Source organism: Nicrophorus vespilloides, unplaced genomic scaffold (genome assembly GCF_001412225.1).
Source record: "Nicrophorus vespilloides isolate i.1.1-1 unplaced genomic scaffold, Nicve_v1.0, whole genome shotgun sequence".
NCBI lineage: Eukaryota > Metazoa > Arthropoda > Insecta > Coleoptera > Silphidae > Nicrophorus > Nicrophorus vespilloides.
Window position 1 is genome coordinate 36,325 of NW_017096504.1, and position 23,981 is coordinate 60,305.

The 23,981-nt window shown below is 37.8% G+C and overlaps 1 protein-coding gene across 2 annotated transcripts; it reads left to right on the top strand.

The window, feature by feature from the left end:
* The first annotated feature begins 3,062 nt into the window (after nucleotides 1–3,062).
* Nucleotides 3,063–23,120, top strand: LOC108557217 (failed axon connections). 2 transcript variants are annotated; one of them, XM_017913659.1, is made up of 5 exons: nucleotides 3,063–3,620; nucleotides 21,774–22,112; nucleotides 22,276–22,422; nucleotides 22,497–22,787; nucleotides 22,847–23,120. In XM_017913659.1, the coding sequence occupies exons 1-5, from the start codon at nucleotides 3,300–3,302 to the stop codon at nucleotides 22,910–22,912; spliced, it is 1,164 nt and encodes a 387-aa protein (XP_017769148.1). In that variant the 5' UTR covers nucleotides 3,063–3,299; the 3' UTR covers nucleotides 22,913–23,120. The 2 variants fall into 2 exon arrangements, with proteins under 2 accessions (XP_017769148.1, XP_017769149.1); XM_017913660.1 differs by having other exon boundaries at nucleotides 22,285–22,422.
* Nucleotides 23,121–23,981: the final 861 nt, after the last annotated feature.

A 23,981-nucleotide genomic window follows, 5' to 3' on the forward strand; every position in this document is an offset into this window, starting at 1 on the left:
CAACGAGCCCGTAGAAGACGACCAGTGGCGTAGTAGTCGCAGCAATATCTCCTATCCCTTCGAAAGACATTGAAATCCCCCTGCTTCTGCCCGTTGCCCGTCCATCGCTGCAACATTCAGGAAGCTTATACTTAATCAATTGTTAAATCTGACGATGTTGTCCCCCTACAACCCGCAAATACTCTTCGACACTATCAAAGGTCGTTCATCTTCGCACCAAATCTAGGTGATACCATCAATCTGCAAAAGAAATATTTAAACGTAATATTCCAGCAGATCAATTCACACTTTTTATTGTTGTTAGTCACTATTGCAACACATATTAATACTAAATAATATTTATATAGTGTTCAACATAAACAAGAAACGTAATCATCTAAAAATAAAATTTTATAAACCATATTATTTTTTTTGTTACAATACGGAAACGAGTGGGAAGAAGTTAAGTTTGTATTCTTGCATTTGGAACGAGATTAATTCGTATGGAATCGAAAATGCAGGCTCTGCGGTTAAATGCGTAACATTCAAGTGACCTATCCGCACACATATCTCGTATGCACCGCACACCGGTGGACACCCAATACATCGTAATTGTATCACCTCCGTGCATTTTCCAAAACAAAATATTTTCTTCTTCCGTCTTCGGCGAACGCACGAATGGAAACGGCAAGGTCCAAATCCTATGCATAAATAATTATTAATACACGAATTATTTATGTATTGATAACAAACATTTCAGACCAGACACTGAACAAAAATTATAACAGATTGTTTTTTTCCTTTTCGAAATGAATGGAACTATTCAAATAGAAATTCTCCCCCATTAAAATTAACTATTATCAAATTACATTCATCTCGGGCCGCTTGACTTTTCGGGTCAATAAAGACACTTGATACATTTTTTTTTATATATATAATGACCCCGACTTCCACTAATTCAATGGACTATCAATAAGCAGGGATTAAGATGTAACGTTCTCACTCGTGCATTTTCTTCAACATCTTTTACGGTAAAAGATTTACCAACCATTTATACCTACCGAAAATATTACTGTTTCTTTTACAGGACATGCCTCGACCATATTTCCTCCGTTTTACCCAGAATTGGCAAACGTAAATTCTAAATTTCCAATTTCGATTCAGCAAACTTTCTTAGGCGGCACCGATTTATCCTGTCCTAACACCTATTAGTATACGTGTTGTATGCGTGTGTTTCCTTGAAAATAACTCGATATTTGCTCAAGATAATAATTTACAAAACGGATATTATAAATTAACACTTACAAAGTAATAATGTTTAGACTAGATAAGATAATTACAAATTACTAATAACGTTTAGCCTAAATTTATCTAAGGCAACATAGAAAAATCTATTTATTTTTTATGTTATTTTAAATAATAATTTTAAATGAATATATTTTTGAAATTGTAACTAATTATCATTGCGATCATTGGCAACCCCAAATTTATGTTTAAATAAACAAAATAAGGAATACTAATTATAATTTCCAAATTTTGTTATTTACGAGCGTAAATAGATTGAAAAAAACATAATTGTATTTACTTTTAACATCTAACAAGAAAATATATTTTAAATGTAATATTTGGAAAATTTAATTTTCTGTTTCACATCGTTATTTTCCTATTTTTTGAGATTTGATGCATATCTCTGTTATTTATTAAATTAAACATAATTTTTTTGGTCGCTCTATTATTGTAGTATATTTTAAATATATGTTATTGGTGAATATAACAAAAGAATGCATCGTTTGGAATGAATGGAGCTTGTCTTTGAATGAAGAACGGTCGCAGTGTTGTTCGATGCATGCACAAAGGGCCCGTATATGGTACTGCCCCCACAAAATATAAATGCCCTAATTGAATATTCGATAGAAGTATGATTTTAGTCCATAAATTATATTTATGTTTTTTTTTTTAAGGGAGCTTACGTTCACAACGACGTCGATTTGCCTAATTAATGAATATTCATCAGAATTATCATTTTATATAAATAGAGTTTGCTGTTAAACAAAATTAAATAGAAAATTGTTATGTGTTATCATTGATTTCTAAGCTAGTTGCTAAGCAAGTTATGGACCTTTTGTTAATCCTTATTGATCGCGTGTCACCTGTGACATTGAAATTTCATAACTTTACATAAGATTAAGACTATGTCGCGTAACAAAAAGGCGACAAGAATCTAAAAGTGTTTCCTTAAAGATGATGATGATAATACTAGCAAAGGTTGGAGATTATTCTTATTTCAGCTAAAAATTCGATGGTTTCCTTTGCAGTGAAATAATCTCTGCGGAATTGTGTGCAAAGGATAAGAGTCCGATAAGCAATAAAAGTTTAATGTTTTATACTCTATAATATAGTTTGAGGAAATTAAGTTTCGTGGAAGTATGAGGTAATAGTTGATAACGTGAGAAACGATACTGATTTTATGTTTGAGTCTAAATATGTTTTTTGATAATTTCAGATTTAAAAATTTAAAAATTAAAGACAAGAAAGTTAAAGAACAAATTCAATTGGTTTTGAATGAAAGCGGGTAAAGAATGCAGCCTTGTGGTATTCCATAGTAGCTGTTGTTGCTAGGCAAGTTATTCATTTCCTTTTGTTTATATAAACATGAATCAATGAATTTTTCGTGGAATTGCATTATGTAATATAATAGTGGTTTGATAAGATGAGTAACCGGGAATGAATTAAAGATTATATGCGAGGGTTGAATTGGCGTCGCGCCGTCGAGGTTCTCACGAACTCAAGAGGGTCGTAGGTCCGGTTGGCAACAGTGACCCATTCTTGCGAGGGATGGATTTCGCGAAAATTGTTCCCTTTTTTTTTTCGAATAAAAGAAGAAAGTCGAAAAGGGCGAACCGACGCCGACGCCACTGGCGCGCGTCCGAGGGTGGGGCACATGGGGAACGTGTGGATGGATGGGTGTGCACACGATGGCAACATGGCCTTTACAGAAAACCCAGAAACCCAGGGCCCTGCCGCGCCTGGTGGGGGCTGAAAACGAGGCGTGACGTCACGCGATGTTCCCCCTACGGCTCCGACCGGCAACGCTTCTGGTTAGGCGTCGCGAAAACACTCCAGCTCGAGCTTTGAGACTGTACGTGCGTCGACGTCGTTGCGTGCTGAAGAGATACACTACAACCAAAACCAACCAACCAGCAGCAGCAACTCCCAGTGGTAGTTTTATCAAAGCAGTTAGTGGGCTCTACTCGTAAAGAGCAATTCGTATAGAAGAGCATCCAGAAGAGTTAATAAACAGATAAAGAAGTATAGCTGAGATGGCAACAGAAGTAGAGAACAACATCCCGGCGACGGAGACCAAGGATATCAAGGAGGAGGCACCTCCGGCGGTCACCGACAACAAAGCCGAAGAGGCAAAGCAGGAAAACTCCGGAGAGGCTGAGACGCCCGTCGTCGCCGCCGCCGTCGCAACCACCGCAAAGGAACCGGCGGCACCCAAAGTCGTCGTGCATAAGAACAACTTCGAGAAGGAAGTCGTCTATCTGTACCAGTTCACCCGCACCCCCCTGCTTCCATCGCTGTCGCCCTATTGCCTTAAGGTGGAAACCTGGCTCAGGTTGGCCGGTCTGCAATACGAGGTAGGTCCTTTTCAGCATCTATCTGAAAATCATAAAAAAAAAATCAATCAATCGATCAATGAATCTTGTAGTAAACATCATTTCATTCTCAATATTTGCGTTGGTGGATGTCTTTCCATCCATCGATGACGATGATTATGGTGGTGGTAGGGTTGATGGCCTGAACCCGGCCGGGTCAGGGATGCTTCAGCGATGCCCGCCGCCGCCATATTGACATTCTTCGTCGCGTGTTTCAAAATGAAAACACGCTTCACAAAGCCACCAAATCCATCCATACACGATCGTAAACAACAATTCAGAAAACACCGAAATCTCACTAAATCCCTAATTCTATATTATCATATTAAAAAAAACAACTTTTAATCAACATACAATTAACGCCCACAATTATTTAAAGTCAACTTCAACGGCCGTATCGATCAATAGCATCTCCACAGCTTTCAGCAATGCACCAACCACAAATCCAAACCTAACTACAAATTCATTAAATTTCTGCAAACTTTACAATTATACTTATTACATGTGTTGTACAATTTAAAATACCGAAAACATTACTATAATTAATATACGCGTTAAACCATTTAATTAGCTTCTACGAAGAACGCCCATAATTATTTAAATTTCGCAGCTCAACGCCCGTCAATCAATAATTTATATTTATTTATTTTTTAACAAACAAAACTCCAACACTTCAATCAAAATCTATATAATTAATGTTTTACATTAATAATTCTTTGAGACTTTCTGGTTTCGTTCTGTAAACATCCTTTCCGACGATTTTAGATTAACATTCATTTATGATTCACGTTATGATGACTAATTTTTAGGTTCAAACAACAATTTGATAATCATTGTATAATAATATAAACTAAATAATTTCCGATTATCATTACGAAATAAAACAAAAAAAAATGTAGCTGCTTTTCTAAATACTTTTTAAAAGTTTCTACAATAATGATTTAAGTTTAAATATAAATCAACAAATTTCTAATCATTTTGTATATTAATCGATACAAGGATATAGTTAATACTTCGATTAATAGTCAAATCATCTTTGATGAAACGGGTTATCCGATTTTTCGATTCGAGTGATTTCAATGCGTGTATAGGCTGGAAAATTTTCTAAATACTTGTAAAAAATCAACTGATTATTTACGGATAAAATTATGGGAAAAGGTGTAAATTTGTGGTGGTTTTGCACAAACAAGCAGACACAAAGTGCAATTGGCGCGAACTTTCAAAGCTCTTTGATATTTATAGCGTGGGCGGTATTTTTCTGCGTATCCGAGCCACTTGAGAAAATAAACGCGCTTTTTATTTATACGGTGCATGTATATTAATGTAGCGATAAACAAGAAGGAGGCTGCTTACGCTTGTTTCGTCGTCGACGGCTCGCAGCATCCTATTTTTATCCGCGCATCAATTAAAAGAGAAACCAACTCCGGATGACCCGCATCGACATACAGCACACAAACGAACCAATTCAATGGGGAATCATCCATCCACACCGTAATGCGATTATATGGGTTACGACAATTATAATCCAATTCAATTTCTCTCCGTGACAAATGATCTTTCAATTGCTGAAAACTGAATACTCTCTACATGGCAACGGTAATAACAAAGCGCGTTGTTTGAACTGAAAATTGTACGAAGTGTTTTAGAACAGTAAGAAAAAATAATAATAATAAAAACAAGAATATAATCGAATGTTGAGTTTCCGGTGGTTAATTGTAGGATATGAGTGATGGCTCTTTATCGCGGCGCGTTTTAGAAAGTAGGTTTTGTTGCATTTCCGAGCGCATTAATTTAGTTTGAAACAACGTTCATGGAGAGACGACGAGCTCAAAAACTAATTGCGATGCCTGCACGTCTCGCACTTTTCGCAGATTTAAACGGCCGCCATTTACCTTAACAGTAATTCTAATTCCATGCCCTGCACCGCGTCTCTTCGCGCTCCTCTTGTCTGTTCTTCGCGCGAAGATATTTAACCGTAGGTTTGATGTATTCGCAAATTTTAATATTTCGGAATACCGGTTTTCGTCATTTCCACGGCGATTATTAATAGTGGAAAATGAAGTGTATCTTCGCAGCTTCATTAGCGATTTGTGTGCAGTTAACCTTGTCCGAGGCTATTGCTCTCTACACTCGGCCTGGCCATTCTCCCAAAGTATTACACACATGCAATGCGATGCAACTTTTGAAGTTCATGCAATAAAACGGGAGGCTGCAGCTGCTGCAGCATATCGTATTATTAGCTTCATCGAAGAGCCGACCTCTTCTTCTCTCTAACTCTCCTCCTTTTGGATGGTCGGATAAATAGATAGATGGATGGATGGTATGGATTGATCGTTTTCCTCGGACTGTATCTTATTATTAGTTCGGAGCCACACAATGGCCAGATAACCTCGGGGTCTTTATTTATTAACTTCGCGCTGATAATGCGAAGACTCATGTGTAGTCGCATTGTTGACGAAATCGAAGTCTTGGTGGACGGATGATCGGAACAGAAAGTTTCATGTTTCGCCCCAATTGCATGAATAATGTAATTAGGTTCGTTGGCTCTGATGGATTTGTTGTGGGAGCGCCGCATCCCTCCCATGAGGATCGTTTCGAATTGCTTCCAAGCTACACCCTCTTCTAAAATTAAATATGTTAACCATCCTGTTTTTATTTTTATTATTATTATTATTTTATCACTTGTAAAAGCAACTATTAAGTCACGTACTTTCATCACCTAATACTTACTTTAATTATTTTATGCGTTTTGTTAATCTGCATATTCTACACTTCTATCGCGTACAGGAAACTGAAAAAAAAAGAGGAAAGAAAATAAATTAGAGTAGATTTATGCGCGGTAACTATACGTCTGTCAATTAATGTAGATCTGTACAGAGATGCATAAAGAATATGAATAATAAATAAACGGAAAGACGACGGCTCCGTTTTCGCTTTTGATCATTTTCTTCTTATTAAGTTGCACTTTCCCACGCACTCGCAGAGCAGGCTTCGAACGCAGCAGCCTTGGACGAAGACTCATCTGAATCGGCCGTGACTTTGTTGCTCAATATAATATATATATATATGTGAGGAGAGCAAGTAATTAGACTGTAGACGAGAGCCGAAAATAGCTATAAAAAAAATTGAAGACGAAATTCCATTTTAAAATCCATCAAAACCAATTAAATTAACAATTCAATTCGTCGGATGATGATGATGATGCTATCCGAAGAGTCAGAGATCAGCTTAGATGTTTCGGGGTTCCGGTGCGTGCGTGGGTGCGGCCCCCTTCTATGATGCATTATTACATTTGTACATAATATTGAAAGCTGCGTGAATTCCCTTGGGTGATGGTATTATATACAAAGACTCTTTGGGACTCTTTAAATCGTTTACTCTTAAATGGCACCTGCCCGGTTCGGTTGTTGGTACCTTGATTTACCTGTTCTGGTTCTCCGTAGACGCACAATAATGCGCGCCCTCCTCTGCTACCCACCATCATATCTTCGTCGACCTTGTCTACCCAGTCTTCTACACTCAATGCAGTCTGCTCGGGAAAAATTCAATTGCGCCCAACCTCGACAAAAAAAAAATGTCTGTACGTGCAACAAAATGAGAACGAAGCTGAAAGGATCCTTGACTGACTGCCGAATTCTGCAGACCGGGAACAACAACAAAAAAAACGCTTCTGAAACAGAGAGAGAAAAGAAATATGTGTCAATGTTGCGATTTTGATTATAAAAAATATAAAACGTTCGAATTTATGTTTACAAAAAAGATCATGTCTTTTGAGGATGATCCGATGTGACTTGATTCCATCTAATTACGGATGAGGCACGGTCGGATTTCAACAAAACTCATGGGGCTTCGCCGAATTCTCGAAGGTTTCTTGTTTCAACGAAACTACCAAAATTCGATAACAACGGGTTGAATTCATTTCAATTCAATCACCTTAATTATTTGGTTCGCTTTTGAAAATATCAATTAATCTATTACACATGAAGATAAACAAGAACATGTAATAAAAATTATGTGAAACTTAATTTAATTAGGAAATCGAAAAGAAAAATCTAATGGATCGAGAAAGCGCAAATCTCATTAATTAAGAAACCCCGATGTTCTATGCGCGGAATTAAAGAATCCTTGGCATAAATTGCGAGCGGAATTCCGTTCTGCGGAGGGAAAACGAAATATGTGAGTAAGAGAAAAGAGCGAGCGAGCAGACACGGATGAGATTCACGGTTTGGTGGGTGCAGTCTCTCTCTCCATTAAATCATTGCCAGTGGAAACACAGACCCATCCATTATCCACGACAATCATCATCATCGCCACTATCTTAATTAAATCCTCATCCAAATTGCATTCTCAATGCAAAACTTGTAGTTATTGGTGGTGTATCGCGACGATGATGATGTTTATTTTTGGAACGGATTTGTCTCTGAAATGCCCAGAAATAACACCGGCAGACACGCAAAGGAAGATCACGGTCTATGCATATTTAGAGAACGCGCCGTCCGTAATTTATTCCCTGGTTAACTGACCTACAGAACAAACAAACAACAACAACAACGGCGGAGCAAGAGAAAGAAGAAAAATGGTATTTCTAATTGTGTGAACCGCAAGAGAAGACAACAATGGAGGAGAGCGTTTATTATTCGCTGATAATTAATTCACGGTGAGCATGTGTGGGACCTCCCACGTCCGAGCTGCGAAAAATAAAGAATTATAAAGAAGGAAGACAAAAATCACACAAGGGTTAGGTTTATTAATTATGTAAACTCTGGGTCTTTACAAGAAGGTTTAATCTCCAGCTTTCCGATAAGAGCTATTTATATACGATGCACCGGAAACTTCGGTTGTAATCAACGTCATACTCGAATCGTGCTGATACCACGAATATTCTAATCAATCAACGTTGTTTTTAGCCTATTCTCATCTCTCTATCTCCCTTCATGCTATTGCTGCAATTGTCCGTAATACGATAAGTTTCGTGTTGTGTTTTTTTCTCCTTCTGGTGAATCACGAAGCAGGAAACGTTTCTGTTATTAATTTAGCCCGGTATTTATCGAAGGAGGCGACGACAGACGTTATCGCGTTATTCCATTTAAGTTTCCATTTTCTTCTTTTTCTTTGAATTATGCAGAGCGCATTTCGTCCTTATTATTATTACCATCATCATGATCATCCACATAATTTATTTCCAATAAACTCTTCGCTTCGTCCGAAGAATACTGATTGTTTTTATAAGAGAGGTCCTTCGGATTCCTAATAGACGCATCGATTTGCTCATTGATATTACTAAATCGGAATGGTTTGAGCGTGTGCGCCTGGACAAATTTTCATCATCTGAGCTTTTCCTTCCTTCCTCCTCCGTCGAACCCACCGCATGCTTTGCATTCGCGATTCTCCAATTATGGATGTGCAAATGGCGTTTCGCAGAGGCGCAATTGCAATCCAAGACATTCCTATTACTCCGCGCGCAATAAATAAACATCAGCGTTCGCTCGGTTATCAATCTTCTCCTTTCGTAAATCCATCCATTCTCTGTCTCCCTTTTCCAAACCATATATCGAATTTCTTTCTCGGAATTATCGTTACGTACGCAAAGAACAATCGCAGCTTGCAGTAAACAGAGCGGATTCGCTTTGAAATGCATCCAAGTTATTAACAATATTTATGTTAATTTATGACGAGAACAATCATCAGCGCACTTCGGTTTGACCTCGACCGTGTTATACACAATTGTCTGCAAATATTATTTATATGTGAAAAGCAATTCAATGATAATATATTTTGATGCGTTCAATGTTTTACAATTATTGTTATTTCTGAGTTTGTAAATGGAACATAAAGGAAAGATTCTCAGACCCAATTTGTGGAAGCAGGCAGAAGAGAGATGCCGATTTGGGTAGAAGTAGTTTTATTGGTTAATTAGGTATTATGTAAATGCCGCAGAGAAAGAAGGAGAAAACAAAGTCATTTCAATTCTGGATTCCTTCCAATTAGCTAGAAGATCTCGCATCTCCCAATTTGGAGCAATTAAGACTATGAGGAGGATCATCAGCATCGGCGGATGCGGGAACTTTAAGCTAATGCGAACCGTGTTAAACGGCTTAATTAATTTCAGTTAGAAACTTCCCAAGACTTTTTTTCCCTCAAATTTCTTTCCATAATTATTAATGGTGCAATTATTTATTACTTCTGTTACATAACATTTCCCGTTTCGATAATTAACAAATATCGTCTAAAGCACATCTTGGTGATACAAAACGTTTACTGTAAGCGATAAAGGAAGCAAATAATTCTCTCTTTAATATTTGCTAAGCGCAAAAGTGGAGTAGTAGGTGAAAAGTTATTGTGCGATGATGATGATGATGAAGAAGACAGATGGACGCGAGTACTTTTTTTCTTCTTCTAAAGAATCTGTGGCAAATAATTGCAAGCTGCGGATGGAGGTCAGGGCGCGCGCGTGTATATTTGCGATTTCCAAAACGACGCCCGTGTTTTTGCAATTTATTTTCGAAAAAACATTGAATAAAATAGCAGCGCCGAAGAACAGCGCGTTGAGAGAGGGAGAGAAACGTGGAGGAGCAGCATTGCCGCAGTGTTTTATGCATGAAACAAAACGGGTTCGGTGACTTTGGCGCACTTTTTCTTCCTTTCTTTCCGTGCGCAAACAGGATAATGCAGAAGACCTAAAAATAACGCGCGCCATCACCTGCACGGATTCAATTTCGCAAAAATAAAATACGTGTATTGTTTCCAATTTCCATTCATCGCGAAGAGGAAATATGCAAGAGGTATGGGTTCTCTCTTATTCGTGCTCTCTCCTCCAACACCACCAACCAACACATCACCTTCAACGGTCGTCTTTATATCCAGAAAGCGTCGGAAATAACTCGCAAGACTAATTAGAACTGCGGCGCTCGCAAAGTCACGTAGCGCGCACCCTTCTTAATACGGTTATTTATTGCTGCACAAACTCTCAAGGACCTTTCTGAATTTAACATTCTGCATTCACCATAGAATGCTCAAATCCATTGTATTCTAATCCACGTCCTCTCATACAAATGATATCTGAAAACGTTACAGTTTTTTCAACAGAAATATGAACTTTTATACTTAATAGCAATATTACAACTTCAATAGTCTATCGATCCAAAGATATTTTTGATAAAATCTTCGGAGAGATGCAGAGACAGACCTCGTTATCTTCTTCAAAGCGACTCTCCGAATCATTTAATCCCAGTCCCGACGAAAGCAGTTCTACAGCATCAAGAGATTAGATGTGATCTGTGAGAACATTCGGGTTGCCGATAAATCGATTATAGGGGAGAGAGACTGGACAGAAAGTATAGAGTAGAGTAGTCAGGAAAGGAAGAACAAAGTCGCTGAAGAAGACTAACCTAGGCCAACGCGATTGAGTGAGGAGAGTCGCCAGAGCAAAACGCATCCGATAAATCTGTTTACACACGCACTCGAAACACGACGAGCGTCACAGACGGAATATGCCAGGAATCCGTTTAATACTCCATTTAAATGCATCTCATGTTTAAATGCAAATCCCTCAGTTCTGTTCTTTTCATCGTCGTCATTAGCATTGTTCATATCATTTTCATATTTAAATTAATTACGATTATCAACATCTCCCACATTCCATTGTGTTTGCTTTACTTAAACATCTATGCTGAACACGTAACCATCGCAGATTGAATTACACTTGTTAAATCTATCGTGAAACACGATACTTTCCTAATTTTTCAAGTTTCAACTGCTCCCTTTTCTTCTCGCTCTCTGAAAACTTTCCCAGTATCAAAAAATAAATATGTTTACACGAACAAAAAAAAATATATATATGATTTCAAACATCTTGGGGACGTCGATGAAACCACCATGTGTTTTCAACGCTGCATTCCTGAAAGATCGGAGTCACAAAACAAAATTTACTAATATGTTAATACGTACATAAAATTGTTTCCTTTTCCGTCGATGGAATCAATCGACAGTACTAATTAGACGTTCTTTAATTATGTCGGAAGAAATATATAATAATAATAAAAAATAATAATAAATGATAATGATTTCGTTGGAAAGCCACCAGTGAAAGGCCCACACTATGTGTATTATATTAAGATTAATGAATCTCAGGACAAAAGAAAATCGGATTAAACTTTCTACGTCGAGTGCTCGCTGCAAATCGCTGCTCTTCCTCATTGTTCTTTGTTGAAGCAGTGAATTTTCAACGCTTTTCCAATAAATAACGAACACGAATTCGTATCTAAACAAAATTTGGTATGGTGAACTGTGTGTAGACCTAATTTCTAATTATAGCATACGGCAAAATAAGGAAGTAAGGCTGCATTTCCTGTTCGTTGAAGAGAAGAAAAAAAAAAGAACTGGTCCCTCTTGTACGAAAAATAAATATTTGTATGTTGCCTAAACAAACAACTGCACCAAAGTAGATTGAAATTCTGGGTGGGGAAAAAAAGGCAACAACCATAAATTTTAATCCGTTCCTTGGAGGAATTTATGAAACCGAAATGGAGAAGGCCTTTTTCCCTTATTCTTTTTTACCCTTGTTGACGAAAATGGGTGGAAGAGAGAGATGAGACAGGCAGGGTTCTTTCCCTTCATCGTTGCCAGATGTTCGTGCATGCCGATACCCGATGGTTAAAGGGCGCATATTTTCTCTCTTGTGAGAGTTTAAATTCATCTCTTCACGATGTATGGAAATGCCAGTTTCTCGTCGGGGAAAGAAACCAGCAAAATTTCATTTTATAAAACTAAAACTTTTTTCGACACTAGATAAACATAATCTAGTGTTGCTCGTCGCGTTTCAATGAACACTTCCGAGCTGTTGAAAATTGAACAATTTGTGCTCAGCGTTGAATGTTAATTTTGATTTCCAATTTGCTGAGATACGAAATTTTTTTCAGCTATAATCCGCAGTGATTACAGTTTGAAGCCGACTGAAAAAGAAAGAAAAAATAGCTTGTGCTGAAGAGGAGCACGGCCTGAATACTAATCAAAGTCTGTGCCTTTCTCTCTCTCCATCGCAATAATGATACTAATAAGTAATAGTATGCATCGTTGCGTTTTCATTTAAATTTGAGCCTTTAAATGGCGACAATGGAAACATACGACGACGGCGTACGGAAAGGCATTCGAACCGTCGAGGTAACAAACATAACACCGAAGAATGAATATGTAAATAAATAATCGATGCCGACACGTACACGCCAATTATGCACTAATTAAAGAAACTAGAAACGCACGACGATTTCGGAACGCATTTCCATAATAGTCGTCGTCGTCGTCCCCATAACTGCTGCATTCAATAACACACTCGAAATTTATGAATGAAAGACTTGTGTTTCGAATTCTATTAACCCTCCCTATTAAAGAAAACATAAATCTATAGAAAATGTGGGATATATTATGTTTCAAGTATGTTTCATATGTGAAAAGTTGTAGCATTAAATGGAGCTCGGTATGGGGCGGCGGCCGAGAAATATATTAACTGTCTGAAAACTTATTTAAAATATGAAATTTACTGAAGCGTGGAGCAAATGATTAGAGTTCTAATTTAGTATCCCCGGAGTCGTAAAGCTCTTCAAATGGGTCATCCTCTCGTTCTCTTTCCCTTTCTCTCCTTCCTTTCCATCGTGCATCCAAGTCTTCACAGTATTTTGCCTCGATCTAATCAAGCGGCGATAACTCATTTCACCGAAGATCTTTGATTTACTGCTTCCTCATCAAAACCGAATACCTATAATTCAGAATGCAACGAAACGCGGATTATTCTGCCCCGAAAGCATAACTTATAATAACAACAGCAGCGACGCAGACATTACGCTTTCCTAAATTTCCGTTTAATGAAAACCAGCCTCACGTGCAGAGATCCAATAAAACGCAGCTGCAGCAACTTCATTGCAACTAATAACAATTTAAGAAAACAAAGATTAATTTCAATATTTTCTGTTTATTTTACTTTTCAAATTAATAAAAAAAAATCGTTTTATTTAATAGCTTAAAATATATTTATGCCAATTTGATATTATAAAAATGCGAGTGTTCGTGAAGATTGCTTCGCGCCAAGTGCTAAAAATCTTATTTATTGGCGTTTTAGGAGGGTGTATGCGCGCTGCACTTGAATAATTTATGAGGAATGCAAGAGGATGTAAACACGACGATGTAACTGAAAAAAAAACGATTCAGATTGCTTCACGCGTTGTTAAATCTCCAGCACTACACGCTTAAGAATCCTATTTACTACACTCTTTTTCGGGAAAGCAAGAAAACCAAGGAACATCGTAGAATTTTAGAGAGAAAGACTAAATTATTAGTGTTTCATTGCTACAAATGTGTATAGGAAGTTTAAAATATTTAAATTGAATGGTGCAATAAATTCGTAAGTAAATAAAGGCACTAAACATAAATTAGGGACTACAACTACCTTATTTAGAAGATAGTAGTCCAACGAATTAAATGCTGTACTTATAGCTGAATTTAATTGAACAGAAAGTAATAATAAAGGAGATGATAAAACTACGGAATAATGCTTTTTCGGCCTTTCTCCGGAGCTAAGGAGAAACGAGTTTTTGGGCCTAAAACTATTCATTATCTCCTTCCGCCTCCATCCCCATCTTTCTCAAATCCAGTTTAGAAATTGGATACAGCCTTCAATTCTTCTCTCTCTCTCTTCCATTCTCTTTCTTCGTCTGCTGCTCGTGATCTTCGTGCATTGTGCAGCCGTATGATGATGATTACAGCATCCGTTCGAAATGAAATAATAACGAGAGAATACATTCGAACCGAAGGAGCAAATATTCTACCAGTATCTTATACCTGCGGCTCGCAGAAGGCAAAACTCCAAAAGAAAAGTGTTGTTATCTTATCTGAAAGGGACGAGGGGTCTGTATAACGACGCCGCTGCAGCAGCCGATGGTTGAGAATGCAAATCACGTAGTTAGATAAGATTACGAAAAGTTTCAAGTAAATAAACAAACAAATACGTTCGAGAAAGGGACGACATTTTTAAACCCTTTTCCACGAAGATTGGGTCGAAGGTTAAATTCGTTGTTTATGGATGCTTACTAAGCATTAAGTTATCTTTAAAACACTTATGAAAATGTATCGCTTAATCTCTCGAGGATTTACGAAACTAAATAATGAAAGATTAAGAAAACAATGCGACATTAATGTTAAATCTTAAGTTAGTTGAGGATTCAAATGGAACATAACAAGAGGCTTATCCTACTGGAAATAGTTTAATAATCCTTGCTTTTAATGGAAAAAATATTATGTAATTTGTGTGTTGAAAACTGTGCGCGATTAATATCATTTCGCGTTTCGTATGAAGTAATTACTGTGCGCTGTTTAAGAACACGAAACGACAAGACGTGATGCGATGTGTGGTTCAGGGTATGAAAGAGCAAAATTGAAGTAATATAGCAAACACCGCATAGATATAGAAGAGAAACGGCGGCAGCATTAATCAGCGCTTAGGAATGTTATAATTGTGGTCGTACGGAAATGGGATTATCTCGCGCATGCAATCGAAATGCAAAATTAGCAATTTTCCAGCAACAACAATCACTCGGATGCTAATTACGCGGAATAACAAATTGTAACGAAGACAAGAATAAAATGCGACGTATTTATATGAGTGTGTTCATCCGTAACATCCAATGAGAATAACATTTAAAAAAATGTAAAGTATTAAATATTTCGGGTCTATATGAGTAATTTTGGTTTCCGTCAAAAGTGGTTAGAGATGAAGCAAGTTTGCATCCGTTTTCGATAAACATAACATAAAAATAGAATGCGATTAAGAGTATTTAATGAATATATTTAATAATTTAATAATGTTGGATGTTTAGGGCGAGATGAATTATTCAATTTGCGAATGAAAGATTATCTGGAATTTGATGAATGTCTCTGCAATAAATCATGTCGAATCTCGGTTCTATTATTTCTTATTCTCGCTTTCTTTGGCAATGCGAAAAAGGCTAAACGTTAAGTTATTTTTGTTGGAGCTGAGGTAGGGAAAAGTTTTATTGCTTATGGGTGTTGGGATGATGGTTGGGGAGGAGGACGTAAGCTCCTTTTCGGTAGGAAGGCAAATACATATAAAATGAGAAGAGATTTAGAGAGAAGGAAGGAAGGAAAGAAACATTATGTATCGGCACATGGGCGGATGCTGGAAATAATCCTGGATCCTGCTTGGACCGGGGCGGATCTCGCCCGTCGTGTATGTGTGGTAGTGTGTCTCCGGAGCAAGGACCTCGGTCGGTTTCCATGGCAACGGGAAACCCGGAGTCGAGAGCTCCGTAGCCATAGCAACCATCCAGGCACCTGACAAAGCCACCCCCGACAAAACCGCCCGAGCCTCGACTCGGTAAATAAAATAAAACCCCCGGGAAAAAAAAAGAAGTGTAGAAGTTGCTGGAAATAAAGAGAACCAACATCCACCAAACCCACGCACGTCTATCAATATGCAATTAAATAAATATATTGGAAATTATTCTATATATAAGCACCGGAGGCGACGAGGATCAAACGAAAACCGTTTTCCTTTTTGTTCTGCTTTCTAAATGCATTTGCGGAAACGCTTCCTCTTCTGTTCGTTCCTCTTTTTTTGTTATTGTTGTTGTATTCCATAGCTCGCTCACGTACATATATATATACATTATATTTTAAACAATAAATTTTCTTTCATAATAAATCTATATTGAGGTGCATTGCATGCAGAACATGTGTATGTGCACGGTGAAAGTTTCGTAATATCTGGCACACACATACAGATATTCATTAGAAATTTCCTTCATCCAGAAGGAAAAATCACTTTGCAAACGACTACAAATTGGAGAAGATGTGGTGGAGGAGGATCGTGATTTTGCATGCGACTCCTCTTGTGTCCCACGCGTAATTTGAAAACGCATTAAGCACCCGCGCGCTCTTTGTTCAATCATCATCATCATATCTAGCAAGCGAGAGACGTGCACTGTAATTTTGTAATTGAAGATAATCCGAGAGCAGAAGAAGGGATCAACAATTGTCTCTAACGCGTCGCTTCATTTTTGATCATTAACACCAGCAATCTTTTCATATCACATCCAATCCGCTCTACTCCGATGAAATCATCTGTCCATTAATTAATTAATAAAAAAAAACATCAAATTTACAAAAGTTATTACATTCAATATTAAACAAAAGTATTAAATAAAGAATTTAGTTGTTAACAATAAAGTAAAACTATGAATCATGTTATAGTTTCAATTGATTCCATTGTAATAGAAAAGAAGCATCTATTCAATGAATACTGAATGATTCACAATCATTAAATCCTTAAGTAAGCTTCCGGATTACTGCTAAATAACGATGGGATGAAGTCATCAAAAACATAATTCTTCCCCCTTATCTCAAAATTTGCATTTCGGTTTATTCGGGATTATCCTGGATAATAAATGAAGTTTAGCTTTAAATGCGATTAATTGGATGAAAAAAAAAGAAGCGTAATGCAATTAAAAGTGCACGTTTAATTTCTAACGGTTTCTCGATTTCCCCAACTTAAATTCACGGCTCATTAATCTTGCATCATTGGCCAATAATATGAATAAAAAGAACATCTTGTAAAGTAAAGATACAAGATTTCGATCAAGCGGTGGACGTTTTTAAATTGATAAATGCAATTTGGAAAGGAATTTTAAAATGCAACGAACATTGCTGCAAAGCAGGGACTTCCTTCCGCCACTGTTAGAGGATGATAGAATAGTACGTGACACCGTTACGATCCGTATTCTAATCGCCACACTTCTTCAACCAAACGATCCTTCGATCGACACACGAACGTCCTCCAGATTCCTAAAACTCGCGTCTCGCGCTGCAATTTGTCGATACGTTTCTCGATTCGTATCATGTTCAATGACTCTGTCTTTCCTCCTCCGCAGAGTAACTTCTTCTATTTATATAAAATGCGCACGCTAGAAGAGAATGTTCCGTGCGGTCGCGTACGAATCTGCGGTTATTGTTTTTTTTTTCCTTCCTTCTCCTCCATTCGCGCAGGGAACAAAAGTTGCTGAAGAGGAATAAGCATGTCGTAGAATCGGCGCCGAGGTGTCGCCCCTTCGTTCTTCAACTACGCCACCCTTTTGTTCGTCAACCCTTAGGGCACTCTTTCTGTCTGTCTCTCTACTTCTTCTCTCTTTCTGTCCACAACGCAATCCCATCGCGTGCTCACGTAATTTCCCCAAATGCGTCTGCCCACTGTATTATTAAACAACTATTCCGTCCGAAATGGAAGAGGGAGGTCGCATGCATGCACGCATACACATCTACAACCACCTCATCATCATCATAATTACCACCCAAACGACAACATCACCATCGTAACCTTTGACAACAACAACAACAAAAAACAAGAAAACTGCCAATTATCTTAGCGACGATGCTATTGAAAAGGAAATAAGGATTATTAATTATAGTACAGTTATTGATTGAGAGTGTCGTGGATCTAATGAGATAGCTTAAAAGGATCGATTTATAATAACACGATTAAAATGTGTATATCTCCAAACCCGAAATAAGAAGTAATCGTTTTTTTTTCTATTATGTAACCGGAAAACCTATTATTATAATGGCATGGGAAAATCGGGGAAGAGATTCGTACGAAGAGAACCCAATTACGTTTCTTTCCATTTCTCTTTCGTTCTTCTTCCTGTATACGGTGTTGAGTTCACCTATTTTTTTTTTGGGGTCTGAAGCATTGCGTCGAGGGCGGTTAATTCGTAATTAGAATGGCAATTTGTGCTATGCGGTGTATGCATGTGTATGTGTGTGTGGTGCGAGGCGAGCAGAAGATATAATTAAATGGCCTGGGTCGAGGTCGTTCCCCTTCGGACCACGACGGGCGTTGTACATATGCATCTGCATGTATATGTGTCTGCACACAGGAAACCAAAAGGGATTGACAATTGCAGTTTCAACTCCTCCGCTCGATCACCACACGCCGCACGGTTTGAAAAAGACCCACACCCATGGCGCGCGGTCGCCAAACAACCCACGGGCTTCTCTTTCACGCGAGAGAGGTCGTAAATTTCGCCAGATTCGAAAGCGCGAAACCTCACATACCTGATACTTTTCAAACTTTATTTTCATTTTATCTTCACCTCTTTGATTACCTAAGAGACGCGGGGGTGGTTATTCGCAATTGCATCGGAATGTTCTCCGAATAACCTTTTTTTTATTAAATATTCATTTATTCATTAGAAAACAAATATAGTGGCGAACTTTCGGTCAACGTCCCTCTCATAATTTATATCCTCAAAATGATTGTCATAACGACGAAGTTGTTTAATTTCGTGATCTACTGTTTCCGTTACCCGGGCGACAGCTGCACCCAAGATAAGGGCGCACCCTTGCCTCCCTCCATCCTGTGCTTTTGACGCTTAGGTCACATCTGGGGAGGCACAGAAATTAAAAAAATAAACCCTCCCCACAACCCCGATATAAATTATTTGCATCTACGAATCCTGTTTACATTATCGCAAATACAATGTTCGCTAAATTAATGTGAAATTAAACTTTAATTTCACCCCGAAGCGTATATATTTGTGCAGGATGAGATTGCGTAAGCAACGAGAAACGAACAGTCAGTCACTGTCATTAGAGAGATGCGTGTACTCCGGAGTGATGTTGAACATGATTGCTTTTACGTGTACACTCGTTAAGTAAACATCTTGCCTTCTTCTCTTCCAACTTTTTGTTTTGTTGTATTTGTATGTTTCGTTCTTGTTACTACTTTCTTTCCTCCGTGCACTTAGAGGGCGTTCATCATTTCGCTTCAATTCCTCTTGCGTCAAGCGCAAACTTCAGAAGGAACTTATAGCGTTGCACAGCAGTCTCGAGAGATCCTTTCGCATCACTAATAACAGCTTCCATCCTCCAAAATGAAATCCAATAATATCTGCTACCCACAAAGAGCGTAAACTTTACTTTGAAACTTCAAAATAAATTGACGACATTTTATATAATACTAAAAGAAATTGTTAGACGATGAACTTATTTGGAGACTAAACATAATGGATATAAAATGTAATAATTAAATTAAGAATGCGAGGGAGAAGGCACTCAATTTATTCCGAGAACTTTTTGAATTGAATAACTGGAAATTCAAGAGGTTCTATAGATTCGAGACCGCAGCAAAGTGTTAATAGTTGATTTCAAGAAAAACGCTTATTTATAGTTAAATATTTTGTATCGTAAGATGAAGAAGATGCATGGATGTGGAGAGAAAGAGAAAAAGACGATGTTCCATTTAGATTGAAGTGATCAAAGCGGGAATAAAAAAAATGTCGAGTGGTCGGACGTATTTATAGAGAAGAGGGCGAGAGAGAGAGAAGCGAGGGCTAGATGAAGATTGATCCGGCCATCTGTTGAAGATTCTTTAATTTTGTAACGGATTTTCTCGTTTATTAAGACCATTCGGAATGGTGTACATGAGTGGGACACGGAGCTTTTGTGCTGTACTGTGTTAAGATCCCTTTTGGGATAAAGGGCGAAAATGGAGCAGGCTGTGGGTGGGTGATGTGTGTGCGAGAGAGAGAGAGGTTGGGGATAAATTGGTAACTATGGTTACGGGACAGACGCACATCGGGGGTTTGAAAAAGGCCGAGCCCAACCCAGAATAGGATACACCAGAGAGAGAGAATTGTATTGATTTTAGAAAATGTATGCCAGGGGTGCCAAAAATGGGAAACGCATCTACTACATCCACCTACCCTCCTCCTCTGCAGACATAACTAACGGAAAAAGGATGCTCACTTTATTAATAATATATCGTGAAGACGGATTTTCAGTTTGCTTTTCTTTTCCATCGCAGTCTAAACAAGAGCATATCTTCATCCCAGAGGCGTACCACCATTTTTTTTGCCTGTTCAATATAGTGTACATTTTTCTTCATCAGAGAAGGAAATTACATTGTAAATCAACTATTCAATATTAATTTACGTAGATTTATGATTAACAAACAATTTCATTTCATTTTTATTAATACTGGTTATGTATAATTCGTTACATTAATAGGGCTTGGTTTTTAATAAAATCTTGCATATTTACAAATTTACTTGATTATGTTTTATATAAAACATAAACTAGATGTAACGTTTTCCTAGTTTTCGTCTATCTAGAAGTGAACTGAAGAAGTAAAAGAAGAGATACTCGAATAGGAAACAGATGGTCCAGGGAATGATGTCATTAATTTGGGTTGACATTACGCGCCGTTTGTTATTAATTACTTTATCCTATGCCTTGTGAATTAAACAAAACGCGTGGAATGTATGTCAGAACCATGCGATGAGAGAGGGGCTGAAGAAGCAGCAGAAGAGAAGAGATACAACTATACACACAAAAAAAAAAGTAGAGAAGAGAAGATTCTCAGCTGCTGATGCAGTCGAAATGCGCTTGACGAGCACATCATCATCATCATCTTGCGTTTCATAACCAGATTACGTTACCCATTTTTCTCTAAACAAAAATTTCAACAATTCCCATCATCGAATTTCAGCGCTGCTCGCAAACAAAACGAGTTCATCATTAGTAAACAACAAATTAAGTGCTTCTCTCTTGCGCACGTTCAACATTCTCTATAATAAATTAAGTTAATATAGATTAAAAAGAGATGCTTGATGCAGAAAGCCATGAAACTTTTCGTTTCGAATGAATGCAGTATGAGAAAAATAAATACAACTGTAATAATGAAACTAGTTGGGGTGGTTCACCCTCCGCGCATTATCTACCCTTGGCTGCATACAGTTCTTTTTTTTTTCTTCTGTCTCTTTATCGTGACCAACCCTCCTCATTCATCACACACACCATGCAGACACGTGTCGGTTCCCTATATTTTTTTTTATTTCCGACGATAGTCGCAACCCCAGCATTAATTTCTTGGAAGGAGAATAGAGAAAACAATCTAATTCGAGCAAACAATAAATCATCATCCACCCTTCCATATACTTATATATATAAACGAATAATGATAATGCGCTCGAAATGATAATTCGTGATTGCTGTTAACGATGATTGATGCGAAAGCAAATGAATCGAATTCGAAACGATAAATATTAATTGTTGTATTTTTGTTGTTTTCTGCAGAATGTCGACCACAAGATGAAGTACCGCTCCAAGAAAGGTCAGCTGCCCTTCGTCGAGTTCAACGGTGAAGAGATCGCCGACAGCGCGTTCATCGTGAAGGAACTCTCCAAGCACTTTGACAAGGACTTGGACGCGTTCCTCACGCCTGAACAGCGCAACGTCGCGCACGCCATGATCTCTATGATCGAGAATCACCTCGTCTGGATCATCTTCTGGTGGCGCACCAAGTACCCCGATCAGGTGCTCAAAGGTTACAAAGTCAACCTGCAGCACGCCCTTGGAACGAGAATACCGAACGGAATCCTCAACTTCTTGTTCAAGTTCGCTTTCGGTCGCAAGGTAAGGCCAACATAATTTCATTTAAAACAACATCATATCTTTCCATTTCTTTTTATGATACTTGTTTTTAATTGGGTGTTACGGTTTCGTTTTTAATTTATGCATGTTATTTAGTTCTTTTTCGTTACGTTTTCGTTATTTAATTAGATATTGACTTATTTAGTGGTTACAGGGCGCGAAGAAAGTGAAGGCTCAGGGCATCGGTGTGCACACTGCCGAGGAGATCAACGAGTTCGGAAAGTCCGACCTGAAGGTCCTCTCCGAGATGCTGGACGATAAGCCGTTCTTCTTCGGCGATGAACCCACGACCGTAAGACTGCAACATCCCATCATCAAGCGTGCAACCAGTTTACTGATTGTTTTTGTCTTTGTTTTGTCGTGCAGTTGGATGTGGTAGCGTTCTCCACTTTGGCTCAGATCTACTTCATCGAGAAAGAGGTCAGCTACCCGCTCCGCGACTACATGGTGGAAAGCTGCGCCAACCTGGTGGGTCTGGTGAACCGCGTGAAGGAACGCTGCTTCCAGGATTGGGATACCATCTGCGACACCCTGGACCTCAACTCGCATCTGCCGAAACCGGCTCCCGAAGAGACCAAGGACAAGGAGGGAAGCAAGGACGAGAAGGAGGGCGACAAAGAGAAGGAGCCCGAAGATAAGGACATCGAGAAGGAAAAGGTACGTTTCGATTACAAACATTAACAAAAACACAATCTACATGGTATTTCTTTTTGCAGGCTGACGAGAAGGAAAAGGAGAAGGAAAAGGACACGGAGGAGAACAAGGAGAAGGAGGCAAAGTGAAGTGACGGACAGCAGCAGCGTCCGATCCATTGAAGAAGGGCCCACTGCCGTTTCGACATTAAACATCTCCTCTATCCTCCTCATCCTCACACATCCCCCCCCCGCATACACATACATCTACCCCCCTTTCATCTACCCCCTAAAAAACACATACACGAAAAAAAAGAAGAAATTCATTTTATACTCTCAACGTGCAAAAAAAAACAAGCTAGTTTTAAGTGATTTTCCCCAAATTTTTCAAGAAAAAATGTATAAGAAATATCGCCAAAAAAAAACATAATTGATTAAGAAGTAATAAATGTAAACGTAAAACATATATGATTATGTAACCGCAATTTTATATATATATATATGAAGACGACGATTGTATGGAAAAGCAAAAGAAGAAACACACACATACTGGATCATTGGTATATTCATACTATTCAACGACATATATAATTTACGTAGCTTACGACAGGATATTTTAAAGGACATTTTGCAAGGATAAGAAAAATATATATACATACTATATATATATATATCTATATATATATATATTCATTACTAGTTAAGGATATTTGTTTTTTTTTTATTGTATAAATAAATCTAGCTAGGATTTTTATTTTTCATATATATTAATAATTATTTTCTGTTTTTTATTTTTTACACTTTTTCCTTTTAATTATTATTATTAATACTATTATTATTATTCTATTTTTTTTTTATTTGTTCGTTTCTCATAGAGTTTGTCTTAATTTTATTGTTTTATCTATTATTTCTTGTAAACGTAAGGCAAAATATGTATGTCTGAGGTACGGACAGCTATAGCACCCGATACGTACACTAAATAAACTTTCTCGGAAAACGCGAAAAAGACGAAACAAGAAAACGAAGAAGAACTGTGTCTGGGGGACGAGCGCGTTTACGTGCCATAATGTCTGGCCCTTTGTCCATGTTTAGTGCAGTCTTTAACTCTCTTTATCTCTCTTTCATATTATTATTATTATTAATAATAATGTACGGAAAAAGCAATGAACGAATTGAAAAAAAAGTTCAATAAGAAAAAACACACAAATAAACACATCCA

Excerpts from the sequence above, each read along its gene's own strand:
- LOC108557217 (XM_017913659.1), top strand. The coding sequence starts at position 3,300 with ATGGCAACAGAAGTAGAGAACAACATCCCGGCGACGGAGACCAAGGAT. Across the intron at positions 3,621-21,773 it reads TGGCCGGTCTGCAATACGAG|AATGTCGACCACAAGATGAA; the intron begins GTAGGTCCTTTT and ends TGTTTTCTGCAG. Across the intron at positions 22,788-22,846 it reads AGGACATCGAGAAGGAAAAG|GCTGACGAGAAGGAAAAGGA; the intron begins GTACGTTTCGAT and ends TTCTTTTTGCAG.